Source organism: Panthera onca, chromosome E2 (genome assembly GCF_046562875.1).
Source record: "Panthera onca isolate mPanOnc1 chromosome E2, mPanOnc1 haplotype 2, whole genome shotgun sequence".
Classification (NCBI taxonomy): domain Eukaryota; kingdom Metazoa; phylum Chordata; class Mammalia; order Carnivora; family Felidae; genus Panthera; species Panthera onca.
In genome coordinates this window covers 7,723,118-7,740,974 of record NC_138353.1, presented here as the reverse complement: position 1 = coordinate 7,740,974, position 17,857 = coordinate 7,723,118, and the positions used below count along the sequence as shown (strand labels likewise).

General features: G+C 57.4%; 2 protein-coding genes across 7 annotated transcripts in view; one reads left to right on the top strand and one right to left on the bottom strand.

The window, feature by feature from the left end:
• Positions 1-8,739, top strand: part of MYH14 (myosin heavy chain 14) — a 103,217-nt gene extending 94,478 nt beyond the window's left edge. For all 6 annotated transcript variants that reach the window (XM_078439440.2, XM_078439439.2, XM_078439443.2 and 3 more), the window contains 4 exons: positions 1,526-1,734; positions 4,703-4,811; positions 7,616-7,788; positions 7,931-8,739. In XM_078439440.2, the coding sequence (XP_078295566.2) occupies positions 1,526-1,734; positions 4,703-4,811; positions 7,616-7,788; positions 7,931-8,087 (648 nt within the window). In that variant the 3' untranslated portion in view covers positions 8,088-8,739. The remainder of the gene's footprint in view (positions 1-1,525; positions 1,735-4,702; positions 4,812-7,615; positions 7,789-7,930) is intronic.
• A 1,802-nt stretch (positions 8,740-10,541) lies between these two features.
• KCNC3 (potassium voltage-gated channel subfamily C member 3) overlaps positions 10,542-17,857 on the bottom strand; it is an 18,644-nt gene continuing 11,328 nt past the window's right edge. Inside the window, 8 exon segments of the mRNA XM_078439433.2 lie at positions 10,542-12,793; positions 13,548-13,614; positions 13,875-13,934; positions 15,136-15,325; positions 15,966-16,119; positions 16,755-16,860; positions 16,862-16,881; positions 17,140-17,331. Coding sequence (XP_078295559.1) covers positions 12,657-12,793; positions 13,548-13,614; positions 13,875-13,934; positions 15,136-15,325; positions 15,966-16,119; positions 16,755-16,860; positions 16,862-16,881; positions 17,140-17,331 — 926 coding nt within the window. The 3' untranslated portion in view covers positions 10,542-12,656.

The following is a 17,857-nucleotide window of genomic DNA, read 5'->3' as shown; positions in this document are numbered from 1 at the left end:
TAAGTAAATAAGTAAATAAATAAATAAACATTTAACACATTTAAAAAATCAAAATGAAACTTAAAAGACGCCAAAAAAGGGATTTCCAAGAAAATTGCAAATATTGAAGACAGGCAAAGAAGACCCAACGTACGGTACTGAGAGTCCCCAGAGAAGACCCAAGCAGGGAGACAGAGTGAATAACCTAAGACGTAGTGCGAGAAAGTTTTCCTGAAACGATACAGCGGGAAGCGACATCCGGGAAGAGCACGCTGAGTACCGGAGGACATCGACCCGTCAAGACCGATACTGAGTAAAACTTGCGTGTGTCAGAGGCGGCAGAAATCCTTTAGGTGGCTAGGAAAACATGAGCAAGCAATCCACAAGGAAAAGGAAATTCGCCGGTCATCAGATTTTGGACAGCAAGACTTTGTGCTGCGAGAAAATGGAAGGACGTAGCTCAGATTCTCGGAGAAAGATGAGGGCGCCTGGCGCCGGCGCCCGTCTTCACCTGGCCTCCGTGTCTTCTGTATGTGTCTGGGACTCCTCTCCTCTTCTCATGAGGACGCCAGTCGTATTGGCTTTTGGGCCCACCCTCATCCAGCATAACCTTCGCTTAATTCAACTCATCGCAGCTCCAAAGGCTCTGTTTTCCAAAGAAGATCACATTCTGGGGGCGCTTGGGTGGCTCATTTGGCTAAGTGTCCAACCTTTGATCTCAGCTCAGGTCTTGATCTCACAGTTGTGTGAGCTCAAACCCTGCGTTGGGCTCTGCTCGAGGCATGGAGCCTGCTTGGGATTCTCTCTCCTCTCTCCGCCCCTCCCCCACTCACGCTGTCTGTCTCTCTCAAAATGAGCTTTAAAAAATACATTTTAGGGGCGCCTGGGTGGCTCGGTCGGTTAAGCGTCCGACTTCGGCTCAGGTCATGAACTTGTGGTCCGTGAGTTCGAGCCCCGCGTCGGGCTCTGTGCTGACGGCTCAGAGCCTGGAGCCTGTTTCGGATTCTGTGTCTCCCTCTCTCTCTGCCCCTCCCCTGTTCATGCTCTGTCTCTCTCTGTCTCAAAAATAAATAAAATGTTAAAAAAAATTAAAAAAAAAAAATGCAGATTCATGGACCCCACTCCTGATCTGCTCAAGCGGAGTTTTTGGAGGGTGGGACCCTGAAGTCTGCATCTTTTTTTTTTTTTTTTACAAGCTCCCCAGATGATCCTGGTGCAAACAACAGTGTGATAACCCTTGCAATAGACTCTTTCACAATCAGAGGTAGAGTTCATAGCATTGAAACAAGTTTGTGATAGTCTTGTGGACATATTAAAATAGCAAAAAAACTACCCAAAACGTTAAAACCTGGTGCTGGCGCTGCTGTTGGCTGATCCGCCAATCGGGAAAAAGACGTGCTAACATCTGTTGTGTATTTAGTATGTACCAGGCTCTGTGCTATGCACTTAACAGTTGTCGACTCATTTAACTGGGAGGTGCCTGAATTTACCTACCACCTTCTTCCAAGACCCCACCACGATAGTTCTGCTTTTGCCCCTACTACAGGTGGACTCGCTGACTACAGAGTTGTCAGCCGAGCGCAGTTTCTCAGCCAAGGCGGAGAGCGGGCGGCAGCAGCTGGAGCGACAGATCCAAGAGCTCCGGGGGCGCCTGGGTGAGGAGGACGCCGGGGCCCGGGCCCGCCAGAAGATGATCATTGCCGCCCTTGAGTCGAAACTGTCCCAGGCTGAGGAGCAGCTGGAGCAGGAGAGCAGGTAGGTGGGAGGGGAGGGCACGGCTGGAGGGTGATTCCCCACTCTCGTCGTGAGACAGAGGAGAGCTGTGTTATAAGCACCTGGCTTAGAAACATCCAAAAGGCATCATATTATTTATGACTGCTGATTTCCCATCTCACTTAGGATGCTTTGGGCTGTAAGTAACTGCACTGCGACTAAGAATGGATTTAAGTGGTGCCTGGGCGGCTCAGTCAGTTGAGCGTGCGACTTCAGCTCAGGTCACGATCGCACAGTTCATGGGTTTGAGCCCCGGGCTCACTGCTGTCAGCGCAGGGCCTGCTTTGCATCCTCTGTTTCCCTCTCTCTCTGCCCCTCCCCCGGTCATCCTCTCTCTCTCAAAAATAAATAGACATTTAAAAAAACCAATAGGGGCGCCTGGGTGGCGCAGTCGGTTAAGCGTCCGACTTCAGCCAGGTCACGATCTCACGGTCCGTGAGTTCGAGCCCCGCGTCAGGCTCTGGGCTGATGGCTCGGAGCCTGGAGCCTGTTTCCGATTCTGTGTCTCCCTCTCTCTCTGCCCCTCCCCCGTTCATGCTCTGTCTCTCTCTGTCCCAAAAATAAATTTAAAAAAAATAAATAAATAAATAAATAAAAATAAAATAAAATAAAAAAACCAATAAAATATATTGTTAAAAATAAAAAAAATAGGAGTTAAGCAGTAATGTAGCAGTCAGCTCTAGCTGCATAACAAAGAAGCCTGAGCTTTACTGGTTTCAAACAGCTACCATTTATTATTTCTCATGAGCCTTTGGCTGGCTGATAGGTTCTGCTGATCTGAGTGCCGGGGTTTCATTCATGCGTCTTTAGCCAAGTCAGCTAGATGGATTTGCTGGTCTTGGATGAGCTCTCCTATGCCCAAGGCCTTGCCTGGGACAGCGAGGCCGACCCGTCTCTGCTCCAGGTTGGCCCAGGATCGTTCACATGGCAGAGACAAGGTTCCAAGAGTGAGGGAAAGTGTTAATGCCTTCTTGGGGCCTAGACTCGGAACTGGGCCAGTGTCACTTCTGTTGCATCCCGTTACCATGGCAAGTCACGTGGCCAGCTCAGATCGAAGGGCATGGAGAAATAGATTCTTTCTCTTGGCGAGAGAAGCTGTAAAGTTCTGTTGCAAAGGGTGTGGATACAGGAAGAGGTGAGAATTGAGGCCATTTCTGTCCCAGGCAGAGCAGCAGCCCTGGGGACTCAGGAGACATCCAGGGCATCTGGAGGAGGGTGACTGGACCTAGAAGCCTGTGACTTAGGAGAGGGATGGAGAGGCAAGAGCCTTGAATGCCAGGCTGAGGAACTCTGTCCTGGGAAGATGGGGAGCCTTGGGGGCTGTGAGCCAGAGAGAGGGAGGGCCAGTGCTGGGTGTAGAGAGTCCCCCCTGGGGTCAAATTGGGAGCAGACTAGAGAGAGACTGGGAGCTGAGAGGCCAGGGTGGAGGCTGGGTGATGGTCCAGGTGGAAGGAAATGAGGCCTGAGCTGGGGCTGGGGCCGTGAGGATGGACACGAGGAGGTGAAACAGCGTGAGTGGGGGGCAGAGGAATGGAACTGGGGGCCGATATGCTGTCGTGGGTGTCGGGGGGAGAGTACAGGGTTTGGGGTAGAGTCCTGGTGCCTGGGGAGAATTGGGGGAACATGTTGAGTTCACTGGGGAGCATGATGAATGTGAGAAGTCTCAGGGACAGGCAGTGGGAACTGGCCCCAGATGCTCGTGGGAGTTGTTCTTATCCAGGGGCTCATGGGAGATGTAGTTTGGGGTCTCTGGGGAAGCCCCTCCCCCATTACATAGATGGAGACACTGAGGCTCAGAGGGTGTCGGTGACCTGCTCAAAGTCACCCCGGGAGCAAGGAGTGGCGGGGGATCTGTAGCTGGAGCCCCCACCCCCACCCCCGCATCCCTTTCCACCGCTGGAGCCTCCCGCTGCCCCCACCCCGGGCCTGCCTCTCAGCACATCTGGGGCTATGACGTCCAGTCGTGGCTGCCAAGCACCGCCCGTCGCTAGGGGCCCCGTCACGCAGACTTCACCCCGGGGGTGATGGTCCACGCGGGACAGCGCAGATGAGCCGGGGCCACGGGGATGGGGGAGTTCGGGAGAGGGGAGGGGCGGGCTTTAGGGGGTTGGGGGGAGGCGAGGATGGCTCCGGCGTCTGGCCTCCAGATCTCGGTGGAGGACGGGGAACCCGGAGGAGGAGCAGGTCTGGGAGAAGGCGCTGAGCCCAGCGGGGAAGGGCGTGCAGGGTCTGGCGGGAGGCCGAGGCCGGGAGGCCTGGAGCGGGTCGGGGCTGGAGCCCAGGAGACACATTTAGCAGACAAAAGGCTGTTGATGGGTGTGGAAACCTGGGGCACAGATGAGCCTGTCCAGGGAAAGCGTGTGTGTGTGGGAAGGGGAGAAGGGGCCCCGGGGAGCCGAGAGGGGAGCTCTGGGCTTCCAGAATGTCCCATCGACACTAGGGACGGTGGAGAAGGGAGTTGAGAGAGAAAGGACAGGCTAGGCCAGGTGGGTGAGCACAAGGCTTGAGCTGAGGGCCGGAGGACAGAGAGGAAGGGACAAGACAGAGTTTGGAGGGGCAATGTGACAGGGTTGGGTACTGACAGGCTGGGCGTGGGGCAAGGAGAGAAGGGGCGAGGACAGTGCCCCAGATCTGACCCGGGGACTGGTGGTCAGTGGGTCAGATCCCTGAGAGGAGGCTGGGGGGAGGCGCTGTGGAGGATGGAGAATAGATAGACGCATGGAGACACTTTCAGGAACACCCGGCATCTTGGTACAAGTTCAGGACGAGATGCCCTGGAGTCGGGAGGCTGGGAGCCATGTCTGGCCTGCGTAGACCGTGGGAACCACTTGGGGGTGGGAGAGAGGGAAGAGGCCGCTCCAAAAACAGGACGCGGCCACTGGACAAGGTCGAGGGGACAGAAGCCCCCGGGAGCCCCTCTCCTGATCGTCTCCTTCACTCCTCTCTCCAGGGAGCGCATCCTCTCTGGCAAGCTGGTGCGCAGGGCTGAGAAGCGGCTTAAAGAGGTGGTGCTCCAGGTGGAGGAGGAGCGGAGGGTGGCCGACCAGCTCCGGGACCAGGTGAGCCGCTCACGTCTTTGGGGAGCAGTGGGGGGGGGGGCGGTTTCCACTGATAGAGAAATAGCACGTGTTGTCTGCGGAGGCAGTGAGTTCCCATCACAAGAAATAACGTGCAGGTGCCAGACTGGGACTGAGAGCAGACACCATCCTGGGGCTTGGTGCATCAGCAGAGAGCTGGAATCAGTGACTTTGCCATCTGTAAATTGTGGAATTTTTTTGTTAAGTTTATTTATTTTGAGAGAGAGAGAGAGAGAGAGAAGGAGGGAATCCCAAGCAGGTCTTGCGCTGTCAGCACAGAGCCTGACTCGGGGCTTGAACTCACGAACCGTGAGATCATGACCCGAGCCAAAGTCAAGAGCCGGTCTCTTAACCAACTGAACCACCGAGGCACCTCTGTAAATTGTGGGAACCTAGGAAAGGTCCTGGTGGGGAGCTGAGACAGCCAGGGAGAAGGAAGAAGTTAAACCCTACCAAGAGGCTAGGCTGGAGCTAAAATAACAACGTGTAATGTTTATTGAGTTCTTCGTCTTTTTTTTTTTTTTTAATGTTTATTCATTTTTGAGATACAGAGACAGAGCGCACGTTGGGGACGAGCAGAGAGAGATAGGGAGACACAGAATCTGAAGCAGGCTCCAGGCTCTGAGCTGTCGGCACAGAGCCTGATGCGAGGCTTGAACTCATGAACCACAAGATCATGACCTGAGCTGAAGTCAGATGCTTAACCATCTGAACCACCCAGGCTCCCCTATTGACTGCTTTCTATGTGACGGGCACTGTGCTACAGACATAACACGTAGTACAATTTGTTCTTATTGGAACCCTAGGTACTACTATTTTCCCTCTTATTCTGGTGAGAAAACTGAGACACAGAAAAGGGAAGCAAATTGTTCAGATTACTTAGCTAGTAAGAGATGGAGTCTGGGATCAAACCCCAGCGGTCTGGCGGCAGTCTGTGTTCTTAATTTAAAAAAAAATTTTTTTAACATTTATTTATTTATTTTTTAAATATTTATTTTTAATTTTTTTTTTAATGTTTATTTTTGAGACAGAGAGAGACAGAGCATGAATGGGGGAGGGTCAGAGAGAGAGGGAGACACAGAATCTGAAGCAGGCTCCAGGCTCTGAGCTGTCAGCACAGAGCCCGACACGGGGCTCGAACCCACGGACCGTGAGATCATGACCTGAGCTGAAGTCGGACGCTTAACCGACTGAGCCACCCAGGCGCCCCTAACATTTATTTATTTTTGAGAGAGAGAGAGAGGCAGAGCATGAGCAGGGGAGGGGGAGAGAGAGAGAGAGAGCGCGATACAGAATCCGAAGCAGGCTCCAGGCTCTGAGCTGTTTGTTAGCACTGAGCCTGACACGGGGTTCGAACTCGCGAACTGTGAGACCATGACCTGAGCCAAAGTCGGACGCTCAACCGACTGAGCCACCCAGGCGCCCCTGTTCTTAATTATTTATTGAGCAGTGACTGTGCCCCAAGTATTGTGCCACGTGTTGTTGTTTTTTTTTTTGTTTTTTTTTTTTAATACATGCTTGCAGTCTCTCACCAGCCCCAATGCACAGGTGAGAAAATGGAAACTTTAAAAGGGGACATAGTTTCTACCAAAGTCATACAATTAGTAGAGACAGAGCCTGGATCAGATCCCAGATTTGTCTGGCTCTAGATAGAGTCGCTGTGCCCTTAAAAGCTCAGCTGCGTCTTATTTGCCATTCATTCCACAATTGTCGGGTATCCACTACTGTGCTTGGCATGGGAGATATGGCTGTGAAAGAGAAGGAGAAGGTCCCTGCCCTCACAGAGCTCACATTTGTAGCACAGGAAAAGAAAGACGCAAACCTATAATCAAGGAAAGATAATTACAGATGTGACAAGGGCTATGAAGAAAAAAGTGAATGAAGAGAGGAGACATGAGGTTTAGGGAATATTCCCTAGATTGGGGGTGGTGGGGTGGGGCAGGAAATCCCTTCTAAGGAGGTGACATATGAATTGAGAACTGAGAGGACAGGAAGAGTCAGGCGGAGGGAACAGCAGGTACAAGGGCCCTGGGGTGTGGAAATAAGTTTGGTGGGTTTAGAGTGAAGAGTAGAGCAGTGTGGCTAGAGAGAAGAATGGAGCAGGAAGATTGAGTGATAAGAAATGAGGCCAGGGGCACCTGGGTGGTTCAGTTAAGCGTCCAACTTCAGCTCAGGTCATGATCTTACTGTTCCTGAGTTTGAGCCCCAAATCGGGCTCTCTGCTGTCAGGATGGAGCCAACTTCAGATCCTCTCTCTCTCCCTCTCTCTCTGCCCCTTCCCTGCGTGCCCTCTCTTTCAAAAACAAATAAACATTTAAAAAAGAAGAAGAAATGAGGCCAGAGGGATTGGTGAGAGGCAGATCATATGTGGCTTCCCCCTGGACAGGGTTTAGGGAGGGTCTTAGTGAAGATGATCTGACCAATGGGTTTATAAGAAGAAGACCCTGCAGGGCCTGGAATGCCACACTGAGGGCCTGGGACCTTGTCCCAGCACCACTGGGGAGCCATGGGGGCGGGGGGAGGGGGGCTTTGAGCAGGGGAGGGACAGGGTCAGCTCTGGACATAGAAAGACCCCTCTGAGACCACATTGGGGGACAGTCTCACACTTGAAGTTGGGGCAGAGGCTGGCAAGAGGATCTAGAACAAAACGAAGCATGAACAGAAGGCAAGCGCAGGGCAGAGTCGGGGGTGGGGTGGGGCAGGGGGATGCGGCCCAGAGCTGAGGGAGTGGGCGAGGCCGACACCCCCCGCCCCCGGACTTGACCTGGACCTCTGCTTCCACCAAGGTGGAGAAGGGCAACCTTCGGGTGAAACAGCTAAAGCGACAGCTGGAGGAAGCCGAGGAGGAGGCGTCCCGGGCGCAGGCGGTCCGCCGGCGGCTGCAGCACGAGCTGGAAGATGTCACAGAGTCCTCGGAGGCCATGAACCGCGAGTTGAACACGCTGAGGAACCGGCTCCGGTAGGGTCACCTGCACAGGCGCACCGTCACTCCATAAGCCCCGCCCCCATCTCGCTCTTTCTCCCGTAGCTCCCGCTCACTTTTCCCCTGCTCCCCTCAATTAACGGCCCGCCCGTCTCCTGGTCTCTCGCCCCCCCTGCAGACGCGGCCCACTCACCCTCACCACCCGCAAGGTGCGCCAGGTCTTCCGACTGGAGGAGGGCGTGCCATTGGAGGAGGAGATCGAGGAGGAGGAGCCCGGGTCTGGGCCGCCACCCCCGGAGCCTGACGAGCCCCCGGCGGCGCCCCAGCCCCAGTGACCCCGCCCTGCCCCCAGCTTTGGCCCCTCCCTCCCTGGCCCCTGGTCCCTGGGGCGCCTGTCCCGGGAACCCAACCTCTGGCTTCTTGCACTTTGAAGATGGTGCCAGCCTTTGGCACTATAGCACTTACCAACCCCATGTGAGGGGGCAGGGGCTGAGACCCATGGACCCCTAAACACAGGGGAGCAGGGGAGCAGGGCAATGTGGAGGAGGGCCTTCGCTTGGAAGGAAATCCGGGAGCAGTTAGCAAGCTGTGGCCCCATAGGGCTCCCCTCCCTCCTTAAGTTGTTAATGATCTTTATAAGCAAGGGAGCATGGCTCCCCTGTCCTCCGAAGCCAGGGTTCCCATTCTCCTCCCCCTCTCGCCCCCCTCTTCCCCTCCTCCTCTCCACTCTCCACTGACCCCGGAACTTCTGAGCGACAGCAGCCGGAGCCCCAGGTCTCCACCAACCTTTGACCCTTGCAGAGGGGCGGAAGAAGGGAACCCCCCCCCATCACCCCCTCTCCTCCCCCATGTGTTCCGCCCCCCCCCCCTTCTGGTTGCTCTTGTGTGATCACAATTAGGTTTGGAGTTTCCTGTGGGGGCTGGAAGAGGCCCCATATCCTCCCAGCCTCCAGGCTCTGGCAGAAATAAACTCCCACCCCAACTGGACCCCCTTGGCGCTGTGTGTGTTCCTTCCGGGGGATCTCTGATGGGGCGGGGGAGTCACAGGCTTCTTCGGCCGCTGGGGCAGCCGTCCAGAACCAGCAGGTGGGGCCGTCAGCTGGTTCTCACAGCTGGCAGTGTTGGGAGCCCCCTGTGTACCAGCGTTTCATGTGAAGTAACTCGTTTCAGCCTCCTTCCCGCGTATTGCCTCCATTATACAGATGGGGAAACGGAGGCTGAGCCGTGACGTGCCTTGCTTCAAGCCTCCCGGTGAGTAACTGGCAGAAGGGATGCTGCACTCCGGCTGACCCTCAAGTCTTTGCAAAGCAGTGACAGGGTGACCGTGGAGCCATCTGTGGAGTAGCGGTCATTTGCATAGCTGTGCTAAACAAACAGGGGAGCTCGCCTCCACCTAGAGCACAACCTAGAGGTAGGAATGATTCCTTTGCTTTCCGGCGCCTAGAACAGTGCCTGGCATGTGGTTGGGATTCGTGTATTTGCTGAATGAACAGATCACCCCCTCCTGCCCTTTTAGGGTGGTGGAAACAGCCCAGAGAGGTTGAGAGACTGCCCAGGAACACACAGCTACTGAGAACTTGAACCCACAGTCTGGCTTCAGAGTAGGCAATATGGAACATGGGGCCCTCGGCCCCTAACCTCTTATTGGAGACCCAGCTCCACTCCTCTCCTAGGGTCTTGCTACCCTCACGTAGGAGCTCATATAAAACCAGGTGCCGTTCACAGTTTCCAGTTACGGGTGTGGATCCCATTTTACCATCAGGGAAAAGGCAGGCACTACCCCCCGCCCCCCCGCCCCCAAATCACAAGGTGAGAGCCGGTGATCAAGGGGATAGCGGCCCCCCAAGGTGCACACCCTTGTTACTTTCATACGACCCCTGCTCTTGAGGCCCCCACCCTGGCCCAGATCTGGAAACCTTCCCAGGAAACAGGATGCAACTTTTAAATGAAAAGGAAACTTTTATTTCGGTGGGAAGTGAGAGGGCGGGCGGGAAGGGGGCATGACACTTTTTCTTTGGGGAGGGCAGGTGACATGCGGCAGCTTCTGCATTGGGCGGTTCATGCACCCAGGGTGGGCGTGGGGGAGACTTGGGGGAGGGGCCACGCCGACCCCTCCCTCCCTGCCCTGGGGGTGGGCTGAGAAGACCCGCCATTAGCACCAGAGTTGGACGATTTGCAGACCTCCCCTCCCCACACTGACTCCGGACACCCGCCCCCATCCCTGAGAGCGCCCCCTGGCCACTCCTCCCCCCTCCCGCTTCGACAGGCCAGGCCCGCCCCGCCCACGTTGGAGTGAGAGACTCTTATTGCTGTGTGTGTGATGGGGAGGAGGAGCCGCTGAACTCAGGAAGACCCCCCGCCGTTCGTTCCTCCCCAATCGCCCCGCCCCTCGCCCCGTGTCCGTGCGTTCCCGGAGCGCTGGAGGGGCGCGACATGCGTGTGGGGAGCGCGTCATGCAGCGCATGCGTGTAGTTGCAGGCACCCTGGCGGCCGGGGAGAAAAGGGGAGCGGGACTTAGAAGTTGTCCCTTTGGCTCTCTCTTCCTCCCCAAATCCCACACTGTTTGTTTGACTTGGGGGATGGGGGTTGGGGTGAAGGACGTGAATCACGTTGTGTAAAGGTTTATGATTGTGATTATTTTTAAAAGCTGAACTAAAAAGCTGGGTACGTGTGGCAGACTGGCGAGCAGGGGGAGGCGTTGGGAAGAGGGCTGTACCCTTTGGAAAAGATCCTCACCCCCTTTCCCCCGCACCGTTCGGCTTCCGTGAGGGTCAGGGGAGTCTGGGGTCTGTTGGTTTTTTTTTTTGTTTTTTTGTTTTTGTTTTTTTTTTTTTTTAAAGAAGTTAAACCCTTTGGCAATATAATCAGTCCCCACCCCCATACCCTGGTGTCTGGAGCCCCTAGCCCTTTGCCTCGCCCCACCCCGCTCCCACCAGAACCTGCCCCACCCCTCACCCCTGATTCGCCAGGGTTTAGGGTCCGAGGGAAGGATGGGGGACTCAAAATGCCCCTTGCATAGGAATCGTTGCATCAAGAATCGCGCTCAGTGACACCCCCCAACCCTCGGATGGGTGTGGGGGGGGGGGGGAGGGTTCCTGAGGCCGTGGGAGCAGAGGGAAGGAGGTTGCTAGTTCCGTGGGCCTCCAGCTCCAAAAGGGGAGGGGTCCCCTCTAAGGATTGTGGGACCGGTGTGGTCTCTGGGCTTGGGGGAGGTAGCGCATCCTTGAGCCAGGATGGGATATGAGAAATGATTTTCCACCCGCGAGCGTGGCAGGACGCGGAATGCCGGGGAAGGGTGGGCTGGGATCCCAGCCCCGGTAAGGTATGTCGTCGTTTCCCGAGCTTCTGCTAGTCCGGTGTCCCTTCGCGCGGGCACATCCTCTGCTTTAAGTGGAAACACTCGACCTTGAATAAACAGTGTCTGGGCCAAGCAGCAGTATCTGGACTTACCGGCTTGTGAGCAACATGCCAGGAAAGACAAAACTTTTTAGATTAAGCGTCCTTGCGCTGCCTAAAACCTTAGCACATCACCAGGGGTACAAATACAACTCTCTGGGAAACACTGATGGCCATGAAGAGGGTCCCTTTGGGGCACCATTTAAGGAAAGGGGCTCTTGGAAGAGGCAGGGCGAGGCATACGAAAGGGGATGCCCAAGGTTGGGGATGGGGGAGGTCTGGTTCCCTGGAATTGTAGACAGGTTGAGCCTGTCTTGGAAATTCTGGTATCAGGAGAACCTGAGGTGGATGTCAGATGTTAGAGATTTGGGGATTATCTGGGGGGTGGGGGGAGGCCTGAGGATTTGGGGGTGTCCAAGAAATGCCCGAGTGTGGGAAGGATGTGGAGCATCCCAAAGGCTGAAAGTGAGCTGAAGGGCCGGGTCAAGTCTTGGAGGTTTGAGCCGCTGGGATGCGGTCCAGGGATTGGGTGGGGTGGGGCGGGGGACAGCATCTGCACGCAGAAGTTAAGTCCCAGGACCCGGTGGGGATTTAGGGGATGCGGGGTGCCAGAGTGGGTCTCGGGAACTGTGGGTGCAGGTCTCGTGTCCTGGTAACCTGGAGGGGGCGTTGGGGGATTTTGTGTGCTAGGGCCAGATCATCCCAGAAATTCCGAGATGGGAGGTCTGGGTCCATGCAGCAAGAAGAGAGGCGAGCAGACCCCGTGGCGGGGACGGAGAGGGATGAAAGGGTCACGTTCACCAGAGGGATCTTCCTAAAGGCTGAGGGAGAAGCTGTCCACAGCCCACTCCCCAGGCCTCTGCTTTCGCCCTCTGAGCTCAGCTCGTTTGGGGGCCTGGGTGGCTGTTCCTCCTTCCCTCACATTGTTGCTACCGTATTACTCTTTACATCAATGTGATGGGCTGTCCTCCCGGGGCGAACGGTAGGAGGCCAGGAGACCCTCCCGCGGCTGCAAAGCCGGCCGGACCCCTTGAGGCCCCGCCCCCTTCCCAGACTTCCCCTTCCCTCAATCGCGCGGCATGCAGCCCCTGGCGGCTTATTGCTGAGGTGGAGCTGGAAGGGGGGAGGAGGGATCCGGGTTGAGGGAGGCATGCAGACTAGCGGAGAGGCGCCCCAAAATGTAACTGGCATAATTTGGACGTATTTACAGGAGTTTATGGGAGCGGGATGTCCTATGGCTCATGGAGACCTGAGAAGGCTTTATTGGGGGGAGAGGAAGGGGGAGAGGTGGGGGGGGGGGGGGCTGGAGTTTGGCTCCTCCCCCTCCATCCTGGGGGCCCAGGTGGGGGTGAGGGGTCCGGGGGTGTCTGCTGGCGTCGTCGTCTCGGTTGCATATTATTAATGACTTTTTGATTTTTTTAAAAAACCCTTTCCCCCACCCCCCACCCCCACCTCCTTTGACCTTCTTCCCTGTCACCCCCAGTCCCCCCACGGGGGGGAGGGGAGCGTTAGAGGATGGAGGGCAGGGTTGGGGGAGCGCGGCGGGCGGCCCTGGGAGAGCCAGGGGGAGTGGCAAGGGGCGCGAGGCGCAGGGACACCCCGCTCAGGCCCGCGATGCTGCTCAGGCTGCGGGATTTCTCGTAACCTGGGGGGGGGGGGGGGGGGGGGGAGAGGGACGGGCAGAAACATGGGGAGGAAGCATGGAGGTGGGGGTGCAGGGGGAGGGTCCAACAGACAGAGAGACCCCGAGCCAGGGAAGCAGGGGGAGGAACGGCCAGAAAGGATAGGAGCCGGAGAAAGAGAGAGAGGGACGGGAAGAGGCAAGGAGACAGAAAAAGGGCGGAAGCACAGAGTCCAGGATAGAGACGGCGAGGGAGACAGAAGGGATAAGAGACAGACACCAAGACATAACAAAAGAGATGGCAAGAGGCAGAGAGATGGACAGAGGCGGACCAAGGAGATGGAGAGAGAAAAGTGAACAAATCGGACAGTCAGTCGGAATCAAGGAGAAAGGTTCAGACATGGGGAGGGGGGAGAGACTCAGGGTTAGGAGGCAGGGTGGTGCCCACCGAGCCTCCCCCACCCCATCCCCACCGCAGCCCGCCCCTCCCACCTCCCCTCTCCCTACCCCCGTTGGCCCCCTTATCTGAGGCAAAAGGGTTGGGGGGGGGGCAGCAAGGCGGATGGTGGGCAGCACGGGCATGGGGAGGGAGCTCGGTGGAATGCATGTGGGGGGAGCAGCCGGTGGGGAGGGCTCGGGAGGGCTCCGGTGGGGGCTGACCTAGCGGTGGAGAAAGGAGGAAAGGCAGGTGGGTGGGGCTGTGAGAGGCAGAAAGGAGCGTGAACTGGCAGTGCCCCCCCCCCCGTGGGGGGGCGGACCTGAGAGAGGCAAGGCTCACCTGAAGGTTGTGATGAGGTATCTTTAAAGGGTCGTGGAACCTTCTGATGGGAAGGTCTAACAGCGACCTGAGAGCCAAAAGGGTCTAAGACCGGGGAGAGTGTGTGTGTGTGTGTGTGTGTGTGTGTGTGTGTGTGGTTTCTGGGAAGCTCGGGAGGATCTCAGAGTACTGCCAGTGTCTGGGGGAAGTTCTAGTGCGTTCCCAGGCAGTGCCAAGAGGTCTGTCTGGGCGAGGGGGTCTTGACCAGAGGACAGAGGGCCTGGGGGGCAGGGGTTGGAAGCCCAGTATCTTGGGAACACCCCCTCCCAGCCATTCCCAATTGCTAACCTGGGGGGAAGGGGCAGGGGGGGACCGAGGGTCTCGCGAGGTCTCAGGCGGTGACAAGAGCTGGGGACAGAAATACACAGAGTCACGGCGGGGGGAGGGTGGTCAGGCGGAACCCCCCAACACAGCCTCACTGTTGGGGGGACGGAGAAACGCCGGAATCTCTTCCTCCTCTCTGGTGTTTTCCGGGGGAGGGGAGCAGTGAAATGGGGGCGGCCAAAGACATCAAATATGGAAGGAGCTTCCGGGGTGACTGGGGGAAGGGCTGGGGGGAGGGAAGATGAGGGAAGGAAGGGGGGAGGGCTGGGGAGGAAGGGGAAACAGGTGTTAGGTGTTGGGCTCAGGTGATTCGGGAAGATGGACAAGGGTAGGGTCATGGGACAGGTAGGGGATGGGGGGGGGGGTCCTGGGAGAAAAAGAGGGGGACAACAGGGGACGGTGGGTCACCCAGGAAGGATGGAGAGAGAGGAGGGAGCTTGGAAGTGCAGGAGCGGGGAGGGATCCAGGGCGTTGGGGCAGAGAGTTCAGTCAGCCCCATCAGCTCCGGCCATCATTTGAGTTCAATGAATGGATTTTGGCATCAGAGGCAAGAGAAGCAGAGACCCCTCCCCCAAGCCACCCAGCCCCCACACCTCCCTCCCTCCCTCCCTCCCATTTCCAAATCCTCCCCCCTCCCTCAATTCCGTGGGGGCCCATCCAGACCTCGCGGTGGGAAACAGGGTGGAAAGGGCCTGGGCGCAAGCAGGGGGAGGGGTGGGTGAGGTAGGTGGGAGCAGGGAAAGGGGGGGGATAATGAGATGAAAATGGAGGGTGAATTGGGGAGTTAGGGGGTGGAACGAGAAGGGCCACTGTCCCTTCTGGACTCGGAGCCCAGAGGCCTGGGGTCTCATCCCTGTCTGCTCATGCCCCACCCCCTGAACTTCTGTGAACCAAGGCTGTCCCTGGAGGCCCCCGTGTCCCACTACAGCACCTCCCTAAGCTGCTGCACGTAGCGATTCGATTCTTTAAGGATGTGTCTGTGTATTTCTAAAGAAGATTCCGCAGAAGTTTGTTGAAGGAATAAGTGATAGATCAAATTCCTTCAGGCAGCTCCCTGTCACCTTTAAGTTCAAATCCAGCCTCTAGCCATGGCCACAAAAAGCTCTCATGATCCTTCCCCCCACCCCCACCCCAAGCTCTGTCTGGCACCCCTCTCCCCTGAGCTGCTCAGTTCCAGCCACACCTCCCTCCTTGCTACACCTTTAACAAATCAAGCTCATCCCACCTCAGGACCGCAGGACCCTTGCACCTGCTGTTCCGCCGGCTGGCCCTTTTTACCTTTCGGGGTCCACGTCACCTCAAAAAGGCCTTTGCAGACCCCCTTATCTGAAGTGGCCAGAGTAACGATCATGTCCTTTTGTCCATGTGTTGGGTTGCTTTTCTGCTTCCTCTGATCAGGGGGTGGCAAGCTTTTCCTGTAAAGGGCCGATCGCTACATATGTTCAGCTCTGCGGGCCACACGTTCTCCGTGACAACTATTCCACTCTACTGTTGTAGCATGACAGTGGCTGTGCTCCAGTAGAGCTTTATTTACAAAACAGCCTGCTGGCAGGTTTGGCCCAGGGGCCGTAGCGTGCCAATCCGTGCTCTAGAGTGTCAACTGTGATGGCAGAGTCATGCTTTGTGAATCGCCAAAGTTCCAGTGCCTGGAACTGTGCCCTCAGCGATTAGTTGCCGAAGGGAGGGAGGGAGGGAGGGAGGGAGGGAGGGAGGAAGCGAGCTGTGTGTTAGCCAGGGTTGCAGTGAAGATTACAGAATCCTGTTAAATTCCTGGCGTGTGATGAGTGCTTGGTTATGTTTGTTGAATTACTCAGCTACTCTCTGTCTCGCCACTGCCAGTTCCCAGCCCTGTCCCTCCCGGTCTGTCCCTGATCCCTAACTCTCTCTGCCTTGTCCCTTCCTCTGCATCCCCTCGGACCCTCATCCCAGCCTGCTCCCCGGGCCTCCTGACCTCCAGTCTCCTGTCCATGCCCCACACAGCCCAGGCGCTGACCTGCCCGCCCCCCCCCCCCCCAGGGTCCCTAAACAAGGTTCAGCCCAGGCCTGCTTTCCTACCTCACGTCTACCTGCCAGTCCCCAGTCTCCTCCGCTCTGTTTGGCCCAGTCCCTGTGGTCACTATGTCCCTTGGGATCACTTCTGCACTTGAGGTCAGGACACCTCCAGACCTCAGTTCCTTCGGGAAGCCCTCCCCATTACTTTCATCCTGCCCTGGGGAGCGTGCGAGTTCCTCTTACTGCGTGTCCCTGTGGTACCTCCCCTTGCGCATGTATCACCCCAAATAGTGGCTTTCTAGGTCAGTGTCTGACTCTCCCAGCAAACTGGGAGCTCCTTGGGCGGTGTGGTGGTGGTGGTGGGGTGGGGGGGGTTCTTCCCTGTTGATTCCCTGTGCCTAGCACCACGCAGGTGACACGCAGGTGACACACAGGTCCTTGGTAAGCGCTGGCCAATTCACAAGCGACTGGACGAGCGGCTGAGTCTTCCCCATCCCATCTTGCACCCCAGAGTGTCCTGGGTGTGTACCCCGTTTTCTCAATTGAATAAAAAACCCAGGGAGGGAGGGAGGCAGGGAGAGAGATGTGAATGGGGGTGAGGATGGGGGTCAGTCGTGAGGGCAGGGGAGGGAGGTCAGGCACACGGTGGGGAGGGTCGGGTTAGTTCTGGAGGGTTAGTGAGGGGCAGGGCAAGTCCTGGAAGGGTGGGTGTGGGGTCAGTGTCGTGGCTGCTGGTTAATTGGATGGAGCTGTTCGCAGTGAGGGGACAGGAGTCTCGGTCAGTGGGGGATGCATGTTCTCAGAGGGGTTAGTCAGGAAGAAAGTGGGGATCAAAGGGTGGGGGCTACTTACCCCGGGGGGAAGGGGTTCGTCCGCTAGGGGGATATCCAGGCTGCGGCGTTGGCGTTGAGGTCGGGCAAGAAGCTTGGGGGGCCTGGCTTACGCCAGTCTGGGGGGGGCAGTGGGGGAGCACCGGTGGCTGGGGGTGGGGGAAGAGGCCAGAGGGTCCGGGGTGGGGTGGGGGGAAATGGAGATGGAATAAAGACAGGTGAAGGGTCAGTGGTGAGGAAACTTGGGGGGCGGGGGATCTGGGAGGAAGGGAATTTGGGGCCAGGGGATGGGGGAAGGGAAGTCCAGCACCTCCTCCCCCATCTCCCTCCCTCCCCTGAGGGAGGGAGAGAGAGAGAGAGAGAGAGAGGGAGGGAGGGCTCCAGGGGGCCAGTGGAGGGCACCTCACCTTTCCGGATGGAGCCATCAGGGGAAGGAGCGTAGTCGGTGAGGAGGAAGCAGGCTCGGTCCCGGCTATAGCGGCCACGGCTGCCAGGGGTGATGGGGCTCTTGTCTTCCGGGGACATGGCGGGCTGGTCGATGGCTGGGCAGTCCTCATGGGCAAGCGCAGCTGCTGCAGGGTCCCCATTGGGGCGGGGATCTGCGCCAGAGGGACAGACAGAGACACAAAGGAGAGAGTGAGGTGCAGGAACTCAGGGTGGGGGTGCCATTAGCAAGGAGGGGGCTGGAAGTAGACGCCTGAGGGGCAGGGTGTCTCAAGGAAGGGACAGGAGGGGCAGGCCGGAAGCTGGGTGCTGGCGTGTGTGGCTGGTGGGTTTAGGGGACAGGTCACGGGGTGGGGGGAGGTGTTGAGTGCCGGGAAGGACAGCAGGGATGCGGAAGGGCTGTCAGGAGTTGGTGTGGATGGAGGGTGCTGTGTGGCGGGAGGTGGTGCTCGGGCCAGGTGTTGGGTGCTGGGAAGGGCAGGACTGGGTGGGGTGCTGGGCATCTGGAGGGTGGTTGGGAAGCGAGCTGGGTGCCTGGAAGGAGGCCGGGGTAGAGTGCCGGTGGGCGGTCGCTGAAGTGAACGAGTAGGGCGGGACCGGGGTGCGGTGTTGGGTTGGTCGGGTAGATGGGTTGGGGTAGGTTTGTAGGGACGGCTGGGGGGCCTCAGGGGGCTGGGAGGT